Source organism: Macaca thibetana, chromosome 15 (genome assembly GCF_024542745.1).
Source record: "Macaca thibetana thibetana isolate TM-01 chromosome 15, ASM2454274v1, whole genome shotgun sequence".
NCBI classification, from domain to species: domain Eukaryota; kingdom Metazoa; phylum Chordata; class Mammalia; order Primates; family Cercopithecidae; genus Macaca; species Macaca thibetana.
Genome location: NC_065592.1, coordinates 64,350,337 through 64,363,873, shown reverse-complemented (window position 1 = coordinate 64,363,873; position 13,537 = coordinate 64,350,337). Strand labels below are relative to the sequence as shown.

Here is a 13,537-nt window from a genome sequence, read left to right as displayed (position 1 = left end):
GTTTTATGTGTCTCGGTGATGGCAGTTGTTTTCTCCGCTAGAATGTCTATGTCAAGAGTCTAACCTTGGAGAGAAATCCACAATCCTGCTCCATGATGTTCTCTCCCTTCTTCCCCCTTCCCTGGACTCGTCGTTTATAGGTTGTCGTTTAAAAAACTCACAGCGCCAAGCATTTTCACATAATTTGTCTAGTTTAATTTCATCCTCCCAATGACCCTCCCAGGAAAATCCAATTATCATTTTACAGATGAAAAATCGAAGAGAGGCTAAGTTGTCCAAAGTTGAATGGCTAAAAAATGATGGTGCCAGGACTCAAACCCAAGCTTTCTAACTCATGTTGGCCTTTTCTGCTCTTCCACAGCTGTCCCAGTTTGGGGCCAGCAGGCCCTCTTTGCAAAGCCCTGTTAAGTGATTTTGGTGTCAGGGCATGGTGGAGACCTGAGGCTTGGGAGGAAGGTGTGCGCAGTGTGGAGGTGGTGGAAACACATTTTCTAAAATTAGCTTTCTCCTTTCAACTCTTTCTGATCTGATCTAAAAACATGAAAAGGCTTGCAACCACCCCCTTGCATGTAAATCCATTGACAGCGTCTTAGGCCACCACAAAAGGCAAAGCCTCTGTTTATTTAAGCATTGGGATTTACAAAAGAAAAAAAAAGAACAATACATCTGGGAGTAGAAGTCTTTTGGTTATAAATGAGCTCTCGCCCCACCAAAGAAAAAAATAATAATTATAATAAAAATAATGGCACCGTATTCTCTGATAAACCAGTGCCAGAAAAGCTCTTGGGGATCAAGTTTTGTCAGTCCCCAGCTTTTACCAATTTAAATTCTTGGCAGAGTATTAAAAAAAAAAAAAAAAAGTATAAGGTATTTGAAACTCCAGTCCCTCAGGTACTAAATCTAGCGTTTCCTGGCAATAGATGAATGTTGCTGGAGTGAAAACCTAGCATCACAGGACCATATCTCCATGGCTGTTCATATTTATACTTAACAGACAAATATGTCATTCTTTCCGGATCCCTTTATGGGGCCAATTTTTTTTTCTCACGTGTTACCCACCCACTTCTGATAAAAAAGCCCAGGACACAGACTTTGAGTAAGGAGGATGCTCTGTGGTATCAAAAACCATGCTTCCCCCCAGCTGCTTAATTCCCTAAGCCACAGGTATAATAAAGTAGGAACAGGATTCTAGACACTCAAACCTCAGTGGAGATTGTGAGCGGGCGCAGGATCGATGTAGCCTGGTGACATTCACTCCTTGGTCCCTTCACATGTTCTTGTTCTTCATAGGGTGGTTGTGATCCACAGAGAGAGTTGGAGCTAAGATGATCTTGCCAGAACTTGGATTGGCAGAGGCTGTGTGACTCTTTCTGGGCAGTTAGCAAAAGGACCACTTTTCAGTGTTAAGGTCTACACTCGTTCATAAACTATGGATCATTTTCTCTATTCGGGGGTCCTGCAGTTCCACTTCATCATAAAGTGTTCTCTAGTTGCCTTTCAGAATCAGAATATCTTTTCTATTCCACTCCTTTTTTTTTTTTGAGATGGAGTCTGGCTCTGTCGCCCAGGCTGGAGTACAATGGCACAATCTCGCCTCACTGCAACCTCCACCTCCCGGGTTCAAGCGATTCTCCTGCCTCAGCCTCCTGAGTAGCTGCGACTGCAGGCGCCTACCACTATGCCCGGGTAATTTTTGTATCTTTAGTAGAGACAGGGTTTCACTGTCTTAGCCAGGATGGTCTCAATCTCCTGACCTCGTGATCCACCTGCCTCGGCCTCCCAAAGTGCTGGGATTACAGGCATGAGCCACCGCGCCTGGTCTATTCTCCTAATTAAGTTTCTTCTCTTTCCTCTCCTCTAACCCCTGCTAATGGCATTAAGTGTAGCCTGGAAATATCTCAGATTATTCACCTCCCTGAGTCTACAGACCGCATTTCAACCTTTATCACATAAGAAGGGAAGAGGACACACATTAATTGAACACCTACTAGCCTTTGGGCTCTGTGCTTACTCCTTACCCACCTTTAAACTTGCATGGAGAAAGGAATGGAATTAACATCTTCAGTACTTTGAGGCCCTGAGAAACACTGATAAAATATTGCAATGTGACATGTCCATTTCTTTGTCCAATCTAGAGTTTCATATTTTTGTAAGTGGAAAATGCATCCTTTAACTTTCAGAAACACGAGTTTTCAGTTAAAGTGTTAAGGTATCTCAACCCTCTGTGTTTCATAAAATATTTATACCATAACCTGAGGGACACAGAGATGTCTCAGCAGGAATGGAAAATAACTGGGGTGAGGATTTTCAATAAGAAGTTGCCACGGGAACTTTCCACATATTCTGTGAGTACCACTTAAGCTTTAGCCCACACGGCAGCCTTTCCTTAGCTCAGGCTGATGAGATGCTACTCAGCTGTCTAAGGCAACCTGAGAACCACAGCATCTTCTGGTAACAGCAACAAGGTCGACTTTTCTTTTCGTTCTCCTGCTCCCAAAATAAGGCAGCTGCCCAAGGCAGCCTCTTGCTCTCTGCCCTTTCTTTCTGTTCCCTTTATAGAGTTGCTCATCTATTCTCTCAATTTCAGCCATGCCCCATGCTGACCCCTCCTTAGGGTCTCAGTCCTATGTGCTTAGCTGCTTGTGGGACATTTAAACATGCTTGCCTCACTTCAAACTCAATATGCCCCGAAACAAACCCTTTTCCTCCCAGAGTTTCAAATTTGAGCCAGTTGTCCCAATTTTCTGAGTACACACATCTGAAATACCAAAACTATTCTCACTCTCCTGTCTTTCGTAATATTAACAATGGTTGCCATGTATTAATAATCATAGCTAATTTTAGTTAGATTCTTCCATATGCCATTGTCATTTTACAGATGAGGAACAAGCTCATAGATGGGAAGGGACTGGCCCAAGGTCACCTCACTGCCTGTGATGCTACAAGAGGTGGGTCTCAATTCTGATCTGGGTCTGTCCCTCCTGAGAGCCTGCACTCACAACCTCTCCACACTTTGTGGCAATCAGGCAGAGCCCCATGAGTTCTTCCCAAGAAATATCTCTTGAAGCCATAAACATTGGTCTATTCCCAGTTCAGCTTGTCCCTCACCGCCTTTCTCCTGAACTGATTTCCCCGGCACCATGATTTCCCTGGCTTCAACCTTTTTCCATCAGAAACAACATCAACAGCTCATCTTGTTAAGGTGTGCCATGTTTACCATATTGAGCAAGAAGCAACCTCCAGTGGTTCCCAGGAGAGCAGCCTTGCCCAAACTGTTTCTGGAGTATTCCACATACATCCCCTCATTGAAGGAGTGAGAATCTGCTCTGTGCCAGGAAGTCAATGAGACAAATGAATGGAGTTTCATGGTAATAAAAAAGTAGACGTTGAATTAAAAACTGCACAGGTGATGAATGTTTCGAAGAAAAATACAGAATGCTTTTGGGAGCCCCTGAAAGGTGAGCCAATCTCACCTAGCTGGCTGGTCAGGGAGGTTTGCTGTTTGTGGGTGTATACTGGGTTGAGGAAAGCTAAAGCCATGTCTTTGTTCTAGGTCTTCTCAGAGCGTGACAATGTGCTAGAATGTAGTATGACTTTTTTGAGGCGATGACTTTGTACACAGCATCTTCCAAGTGTCCTTCATGTTGCTGCCCTCTTTTGTGAAGCATCTTAGAGGGTGGGTGTTCCATAGCATACTAGTTTAAGAAAGACTGCCCTAGAGGATAAAGTCCAAGTTTGTTATCCTGGCCTTGGTGTTCCAAACACAATGACTAACTTGACTTGAATATCGTTGCCCTGCCCTGCCCATCCACCTCACCTCCTGTTAGTGCATCCCCTTCCACAGTAGTGTAGCCATTTGCTATTAACGTGGCTCTATGCTGCTCATCAGACACACAGGCCCCCCTCCCACAGAGAATACTGCCTTTTCCCCCAACCCTTGTCAAGTCGTTCTCCACTCTCCAAGGTCCAACTGGAAATTCCTACTACCACCAAGAAAACACTGTTTCCCTTTCACTTTATTAGTTCATGTGTCTCTTGCATTTTTCAGTCCTCTAACCCTTAGCTATATGATTCAATTAGATTAGGTAGCTATTGGAATCTAAAGACCTTGTTTCTAGTCCCTGCTGTGAATCCACTCTGTGCAACCCTATGCTCTTGGCCTTTCTAAGTTTCAGCTTTCTCATCAGTGAAAAAGAAGTACTGTTCCCTCAGAAGCTGAATTAGTTTTTCCTCTAACGAGTGTCTTTTTGTTGTTGTTGTTTAAAACAAAACAAAAACAAAACAAACAAACAAGAATGTGGAGAGAACACATCTTTGCAGAAACGCTGTCTCTTGGTCTTTGAGCTAGTCCATCCAGGCTCTGTGCAGAATTCTCCATGAGTTCTTTGTGAGTCCAAGCAGCACGTTTTGGTTGTTTCCCTCAACTCTGCTTCTCTGTTCCCAATACTTCTATCAAAGGAATGAATCAAAGAAGAGCAGTAATGAGTCTAGTAAAGCAGATGATTGGCGGCTAGGAGCTGTGTGATTGGCCTGCCGGTTGGGGACTGGGTGCCGTGGGAGGGCTCATGTGAATCCACGTGTGAGATTCAGCTGCGTATTGATCAAGTCCATTTGCACGGGAACCTCATCATCAGCTCCTGCTTAAGCCCTCGCTTCCCCGGTAATTGACTCTCGCATATTGATTAAGATGTTGATGTGTCCCAGGATTTCTCGGTGGTGATGCAGGCGCGCCTCCCGGCAGGGCAGGCTGGCAAAGCTCTTGCTGCACGGCTGTCACCAGGCACTCCTTAATGGATAAAGCTGTCATCTGAGAGCTGGAATGTCTTGCAGGCACAAAGACGAAATTAACTGTTCAATAATGTATGGGGCACGGAAAAAACTTTACCCAACAACTCGAATTGATTGCTGTAAGTGTTTTGACTGCACTTGCCTGCTTTGCATAAAGTCAGCGACTTTGGCAAGCCTGATGTTCACGTACATCCATTTCTCGGTTTCTTTCAGAATAAGAGTTGCGAGACTTCAGCGGCTGCCAGGAATGGGCTGTCTGGAGGGAAGGGGGAAAAGGGGTTGGGGAGTAGATGGCACCACTGACACCTCTCCCTTGAGAGCCTTCAGCAATTTCTGGGCTTTAAAACAATGTGTTACTGGCAGTTTATTGGAATCTTGCTGGAATGGATCAGCTTGGGCGAGTTGGGTGAATCACCGGGTATGGAATTCCTGGAGCTCTGTGTCCTCACTTTGCCCCTGGCTTGCCTCCTCCCCTTCCCTGTTAGGCTGGGACCTCTTGCAGAGAGAGGCTGTCAGTCAGACCTATGGGAGGAGGTCTGCTCTTGGTCACACATTTAACACCAGTTTGATAAACAATTTTCATGCATTTAAGTTGGACCCTGCTTATTATTTGGGAGTTGGTTAAACACGTGCTGTCTGACGATCCCACAGGTACTAGAAACCACTGTATGTGTCTCCTCCACTTCTCCCTCTCTCACCTGGAAAAGGAGGAAAATACCAAGGTAGCAAAGCTATACTCTACATGTTTTCTGCCAAGCTCAGCCCTTTAAAAACATAACAAGATCCTTTGAACATAGCTCTGTTTTATCACAGGATCTTTATTGAAGTTTTAATCAACACAAGCAGCTGACAAAATAGGAGACTGTAGATTCGGCTGTACATTATGTATCTTCCTTGTGAGTCTGAAAAAAAAATCATCACATTAAAAGAAGAGAAAATAAACAGCCTCGTTTAAAAAACAAACGAATCCCACCAAACCAAGGAAATCCTTTCACACCCGAAGGAAGGCCTGCCGTGTGGCGTGCCGACTGCAGCTCCAGAGTTTGGAGCCTCATGGAGATCATTACCATAAGACAAATAACCATCTCATTTTTTTTTTTTTTTTTTTTTTTTTTTATTTTTGATTTATTTATTATTATTATACTTTAAGTTGTAGGGTACATGTGCATAACGTGCAGGTTTGTTACATATGTATACTTGTGCCATGTTGCTGTGCTGCACCCATCAACTCGTCATTTACATCAGGTATAACTCCCAATGCAATCCCTCCCCCCTCCCCCCTCCCCATGATAGGCCCCGGTGTGTGATGTTCCCCTTCCTGAGTCCGAGTGATCTCATTGTTCAGTTCCCACCTATGAGTGAGAACATGCGGTGTTTGGTTTTCTGTTCTTGTGATAGTTTGCTAAGAATGATGGATTCCAGCTGCATCCAAGTCCCTACAAAGGACTCAAACTCATCCTTTTTGATGGCTGCATAGTATTCCATGGTGTATATGTGCCACATTTTCTTAATCCAATCTGTCACTGATGGACATTTGGGTTGATTCCAAGTCTTTGCTATTGTGAATAGTGCTGCAATAAACATACGTGTGCATGTGTCTTTATAGCAGCATAATTTATAATCCTTTGGGTATATACCCAGTAATGGGATGGCTGGGTCATATGGTACCTCTAGTTCTAGATCCTTGAGGAATCGCCATACTGTTTTCCATAATGGTTGAACTAGTTTACAATCCCACCAACAGTGTAAAAGTGTTCCTATTTCTCCACATCCTCTCCAGCACCTGTTGTTTCCTGACTTTTTAATGATTGCCATTCTAACTGGTGTGAGATGGTATCTCATTGTGGTTTTGATTTGCATTTCTCTGATGGCCAGTGATGATGAGCATTTTTTCATGTGTCTGTTGGCTGTATGAATGTCTTCTTTTGAGAAATGTCTGTTCATGTCCTTTGCCCACTTTTTGATGGGGTTGTTTGTTTTTTTCTTGTAAATTTGTTTGAGTTCTTTGTAGGTTCTGGATATTAGCCCTTTGAAAAATATGGAACGCTTCACGAATTTGCGTGTCATCCTTGCGCAGGGGCCATGCTAATCTTCTCTGTATCGTTCCAATTTTAGTATATGTGCTGCCGAAGCGAGCACAACCATCTCATTTTTGTCACCCACTATGAGTGAACTCAAAACCTCAGGCCCACATCCAGAGATTCCTTCTCCACAGGCCCAGCCAGCTACGAAGGGAAGGAGGGTACCAGCCCCTATATCCAAATCCGTATCCTTTTCTCGGTCCAGCCACTGTGCCATGGCTCTGGATGGTGATGCAACATTCTGGCTGGCAGAGTCCCCTCCTCACCACTGCCTCCATCTCCTTTACTTGCTTCCTTTCTTCCCAAAGGAAGGGTCTCCACTTAGTGTGTGAGGGATCACTGGACGAGAGGGAGGAGTGCTTTCCTCTTTCTATCCCAATCTCAGTTCCCTTTTTGAAGCCCTTCTGCTGTCTTGCACTCCAAGAAAGGTGTCTCCCAGGCCGACACAGTGATGTTATTTCCACAAGTGGTGTATGGAAACTATTGAAGAGATGGATCCTGGGGGCTACAGCCCAACTGATGAGACTCTTGCTTTTCCGGTCAAAGTGATGTCTCTTTTCACTGAGAAAAGAAGCTAAGTCTATGTCAAAGAGGCCTCAGGGGCGGGTGGTGCTGTGGAGTGTTGTCATGGAGAACCAGGCTCTTTAGTTGTTTAGATCTGGATTTGAATCTCAGCTCCGCCTCTCACAAAGTATGGGCCTGGCACGTGGTAAGTTTCTCGAAATATGCATTGACAGAAGGAATGCATAGGGAGGAGGAGGATGGGCAGGATGTGGTCCAGACGGGGCACCCGAGCAAGGAGAACATACAAAGTGTGAGAAAGATGAGCTGGATGTGGTCCCTCAGAAAGATTTCTTGAAATAACAGATGAATACCTATTGGCACAGAAGCATTGAAAGGTCCGAGCTAGGACTAAGCACACTGGGGATGACAGGATTGGCCTGAGCATCTTTGGGGAGTCTGGAGGGTTGTGTGGTGCCACCGGCACTGTTGGAGAGCCTCAAAGGCCAGGTGGGGCCTGGGAATGAGCATCTGATTCTGGAATAGGACAGTGGCAGGATCTGTCCTTTGGGAATGATTACTTGGCCATAGTGGAATGACGCTGAGTGGGCCAGCAGGAGCCTAGACACAGGCATTGTCCAGGATGGCCATCTTGTGTTGGATATCAAGGACCAGAGCTAAGACTGTCAGCATCAGATAAGGAAATGACATAGTCTTGGCAGGTCTTGGGGGAGATGGCTGCCCAGTCATCCTGATCCTATGAATACTGTGGTGACATTCATATCAGAGTTTCCATCTGAGAGTAAGATTTTCCAGGGAGCTTCCCTGGAAGTTCTGTTTCTGTGCATCTTATCAATTTGCAACCACATCCAGGGAACTGGGCCAGTAGGCCAAGACTTCTTCCTGTCATCCTTCCCCTCCCTTGCTTTCCTCAGATACTTGTTCCCTGTGTGCTCTGGCAGATGGTGGAGATACAATGATGAGACACATCAGGTTCCTCATTCCCAGATGTTCTCAGCCCAAAGGAGGTAGACAAACCAATACGCAGGCATGGCCAAAGTGCAGAGGAGGCCAAGAGAACAGGATGACTAACTCAAATGGGAAGCATAGTTCACAGAGACTCCTAACTCCCTATTGATCAAGAGTACAGAGGAACTTGGCCTCTCCAAAAAAGTAAGAGAGGTTCCAAACCTTACTCATTGCAGTGGGATGAAAGATTGGGAGAAAATGGAAGAAATACACAGGAGAGTATGATTGGCTCTTATCTGAGTCCATTTGTGCTGCTACAACAAAATACCTCAGACTAGGTCATTTTCAAATAATAGCAATGTGTCTCTTATAGCTCTAGAGGCAGGGAAGTCCAAGATCAAGGTGCCAGCAGGTTTGGTGTCTGGCAAGGCCTTGCCTCTGCTTCAGAGATGGCCCCTTGTGCTGAGTCCTCACATGGCAGAAGGGAGAGCAGAGGTGGGTGGGGTGAACTTATTTCCTCAAGCCCTTTTTATAAGGGCACTAATTCCATTCATGAGGGCTAATCACCTCCAAAAGGCCCCACCTCTTAATGCTATTGGATTGGGAATTAATTTTCAACATGCCTTTTGCAGGAACACAAACAGTCAAACTACAGATCTGTCCAGGTATGTGATTTGGTAGAAAACCCAGGCAAGCCCAGCCACAGCAGCTCATTTGAGCACTCGGGCCTGCAAGAGGCCACTTCGGAGTCAACACACAGGTACAGGATCCTCAGAAAAACTTTGCAATTATTCTGGCCACCTTTAACTTCTAGATTTCCCTGGGATACAGAGAGTACTTGCCCTTCAGCCTTAGGGAAGATAAGTAAATTAGGTCAGAACTGCATTTTGTCCTCATGGGTAAATGGGGGGAATTGTCGCAGAGCTTAGGTAACCAACGGCCAACTCCCCCATTCTGTCTCAAGGCAATTACAGTAAGTGATCTGAAGTGGTGAGAATGGAAATGATTTATTCTGAGAACCTTGTCAGTACTGCTGTTAAATCATTTGTATTTCATTATGGACCATGAGCGGGCTAGACTACATTCCTTTGCTTCAGGCCCCCGTGCCATTTCCACAACTGGTTATTTCAGGTGACAATTAACAGGAAATGATGCTAACAGCCCCAGGGTGGTCACTTTTCTGGGGGACTCTGTGTATTAAGTTTCAATTACTTAGAGTCTCCCATCTAAGTCTCCAAAAGGAAATGAACTGCCTTTATAGTTGTCACAGAAAATCAGTTACTTCTTCTTTTTTTTTTTTTTTTTTTTTTTTTTTTTATCTTTCCCAGTCTCTGTTTTGTCAGTCAAGTTTTGGAAAGTTAAACTAAGAGTTAAACCCAAGGTTCTCTGGGGTCTCATCTGTAAGAAACTCATCTATTTCTTCTACAATCCAAACACCAAAGACAAAAAATGAAAAGCATACGAAGCAAATCATAATGTGGAATAAAATAGTGTTTGTCTTTTTCCCTTCGGTATTTTAATCCCATGTTATGGAGAATGCTCTCAGCAGGGAACCCAGCATTTCCTGCCCCGATGGTCTCCATGTTCTTTCCTTCTTTTCTGAGGACTTCTGCTTCAGGACCACGGAATAGGATGTGTTGGTTTCCAGTGCAGTGTAGCAAACGGAGGTCCTGCCCAGACAGGCAGGATGTGCAGCATTTTCTGCTGACCGCAGCCGTCGCAGCTGCTGTGGTGCCTTTCTGCTAAGACAGCGAGCAGTGTCTGTTTGAAGTCTGGTCTTTGGGAAGGAGACCCAAGAGAACTTGAGCTGGGCTTGTCTGGATATCAAAGTCCAAATTAAAAATTTATTCTAGTGTTTGAAAAATTCCTGGCCAAAACCTTCATATGGATTTAAAAAATACAAACTCACTGCTTTCTTCAGTGTCTCCGATTGAGGACGAGAGGATTTATTTCTATAAAGAAAAAATGAAAGTGAGTCCGAACAGTTCCATAAAAGGACTCAGGTCAGACGGCCTCTTAGCTAAATCTGTAAGAAAAGTAATCTGTTAAACCACTTTGGGCAACTGGGAAGCGCTTGTATTAGTTATCATTTGTGAATCTTCGTTTTCCCCCTTTCCTATTGCATGTCGGATCACCTGGCTCTTTCTGCTGGATGTAAAGGGTGAAGAATGAGAGAGTTCCTATTCCACACCCCATACTCCTACCCCATTAGACAGAAAAGTAGAGGAGAAAGCTCTGTTTAAAAGTCGTGATATTGGGAAGGAAAAAAAAGATTGCCAAGCAGATAATGTAATAGTAATTATGAAATTATCGATAAAAAGAACATAAAAATCATTAGGCCAAAACAGAAAAAAATTAAACAAGGAAAGGGTGAACATTTAAGCAATAAAATTAAACCAAGGCCATTAACAAAATATACAGAAGAAGTAGAACTACCTGACATGGGACATTATTAGTGTAATGTGATTTTGGTGGTGGTTGTTATTACTGTTTTTGTTTGTTTGTTTGAGATGGAGTCTCTCTCTGTCACCCAGGCTGGAGTGCAATGGCGCGATCTCTGCTCACTTGCAACCTCTGCCTCCTGAACTCAAGTGATTCTCTTGCCTCAGCCTCCTGAGTAGCTGGGATTATAGGTACCCACCACCACACCCAGCTAATTTTTTTTGTATTTTTAGTAGAGACGGGGTTTCACCATGTTGGCCAGGCTAGTTTCAAACTCCTGACCTCAAATGATCCACCCGCCTTGGCCTCCCAAAGTGTTGGGATTACAGGCGTGAGCCACCACGCCCAGCCGTGAGCCAACACACCCAGCCATGAAATGTTGAAACAGAAGTTGAGAATGAGAAATTCGCTCCAAGGGCAGAACAACTCGATGAAGGATCAGGATGAATATATCAAGTTTAGATTGAAAGCAAAGTGCTGAATAAAAGAAAGTGACAGAACCATGTCAACAGACAGAAGCAATGGCAACTATGAAGGCAGACAGCCCCAGAACTACAAAGACACAAAACAGCCTGCAAAAATGAATGCTAAGCCTCAAATGAATTCATACAGATCCTCTGGTAAAGGGTTTTTGCTATTGTGGTTGTTTTGGTAAACTTCATAATTTGAAGTATATCTAAGATACCTAGCATTAGTGTATAGTTTGATTAATTTTTCAGAGTGAACACACCTACGTGACCACCATTTGGACCTGGCCATGGAATAATGCCATTTCTGTAAGGCTACCATCTTGACTCCCACTTTCCAAGAGTGACCCCTCTTTGGACAGCCATCAGTATAGATTAGTCTGTCATTGAAGGTCCATAGAGTCATACAATATCTTTTATTTCTTCCTTCACTCAACATTATAATTTTTATCCATACTGTTGCACATAGTGGTAGTTTGTGCATTCTCAGTGCTATATAGTATTCCATTGTATATATGCCATAATGAACACCTTTCTCCTGTTGATAGACATTTGTGTTGCTTCTAGGCTCTGGCTAGTAGAAATAGCACTGCTATGAATATTCTTGTGTGTGACTTTTGATGCCGTTATATGTACATCTCTTTGTGTATATATCTAGGAGAATGGTTGTCAGAGACTATGCATATGTTAGCTTCAGTAGATACCACAAAAACAATTTTTCAAAGCATGGCATCAGGTTCCATGCCTGCTAATGGCATGTAAGAATTCCCATCACTTCAGATTCTCACCAGTATTCAGCATTGTCAATTTATCTTAAATTTATATTCTGATAAGAAAGTGGCTTAATATTGAATTGTGATTCTAAGTTTGCATACTTTCATAAGTTTGTTACCAATTTAGACATCTTCTTTTGTAAAAGGACTGTTCAATAATTTTTTGTCCATTTTTAATACATTATATGCCATCTTGTTGTTATATAAGAAATATTTAAATATTCTGGATATATTTTTGGAAATACCTTCTCCCACTCTATGACTGGCCCTTTGATTCTCTTAAATGTATGTCTGTGTTTTCTTTACTTTTCTTTTTTTCATGAGAAGTTGTTAATTTTAACGAGACCAATTCATCAATCTTTAGTTTTATAGTTAGCAAATTTTATGCATTGTTTTGATTTATCTACACCAAGCTCATGAAGATATTCTCATATGTTATATTTTAGAAGCTTTATTGTTCAACCTTTTACACTTAGGCCTACGTTCCATCTGTAAGGGACTTTTGTGTGTGGTGTGAGATGGGGGTCAAATAATTTTTTTTCTTTTGGAAATCCAATTCACCCAGCCATTTATTTTCACACACTACATTGCAGTGGTGCCTGTGTTGTACATCAGGTAATTTCTATGCAGCTCTGTTTCTGGACTCTCAACTCTGTTCCATGGATCCATTTGTCTCTATTTACACCAATATCATATTGCCTTAATTACTGTGGCTTTATAAGTTTTGATATCTGGTAGTACAAGTCCTTCAGGTTTCTTCTTTTTCAATTTTGTCTTGACTATTTTTGACACTTTGTATTTCTAGGTAAATTTTGGAATTAGCTTACCAATTTTAGGAAGGAAGGGAGAGAGGGAGGGAGGGTGGATGGGAGCGAAGAAGGAAGGAGAGAGAAAGAAAACCTGCTGGAATTTTGACTAGTATTGCATGGAAGCATAGGCCAATTTGCAGAGCATTAACATTTTTACAACTGTGGGTCTCCCAATCCAATTTACATGTTAAATCTCCTCATTTATTTAAGTCTTTAAAAACTATTCTCTGTAATGTTCTGCGTTTGCTATGCATTGGTCAAGTGCATATTTTGCTAAGTTTATTCCTAACAAGGTGCTTAATTTTTTAAATACTATTATAAATGGCATCGAATTTAAAGTATTATTTTCTAATATTTGTTGCAAGTATACCAAAACATAGCTGATTTTTGTATGTTGACTTTATATTAATTAGTTTAGCTAAATTTGCTGACTCATCCTAATAATTCACCTGTAGATTCTATGCATATAATCATGTCCACAGATAATATCAGGTTTGTGTCTTTTCTAATCCTTAAATTTTGAAATTTCTTTTTCTTGTCTAAACTATGCTGGCTAGAACCTCCAGTACACTGTTAGACAGAAGCGGTAAGAGCAAACATCCTTGTCTTGTTCCTGGTCTCCAGTAGGAGTGTTCCTATTTCATTATTAAGTATAGACTTTTATAGATGAAAGGGTTCCCTTCTAATCCTAATTTGATGCCAGTTAT

The 13,537-nt window shown here is 42.7% G+C and overlaps 1 protein-coding gene and 1 non-coding gene across 2 annotated transcripts in view; both read right to left on the bottom strand.

The window, feature by feature from the left end:
- Positions 1-5,586: 5,586 nt before the first annotated feature.
- The window catches only part of LOC126937294 (putative uncharacterized protein C9orf92), a 74,486-nt gene continuing 66,535 nt past the window's right edge, over positions 5,587-13,537 (bottom strand). Inside the window, exon 6 of the mRNA XM_050760701.1 lies at positions 5,587-5,690. Within this exon, the coding sequence (XP_050616658.1) occupies positions 5,618-5,690 (73 nt within the window). The 3' untranslated portion in view covers positions 5,587-5,617. The remainder of the gene's footprint in view (positions 5,691-13,537) is intronic.
- On the bottom strand, positions 6,821-6,927 carry LOC126938215 (U6 spliceosomal RNA). The gene has a single exon (XR_007720026.1). It is a non-coding gene; the product is annotated as a U6 spliceosomal RNA (small nuclear RNA).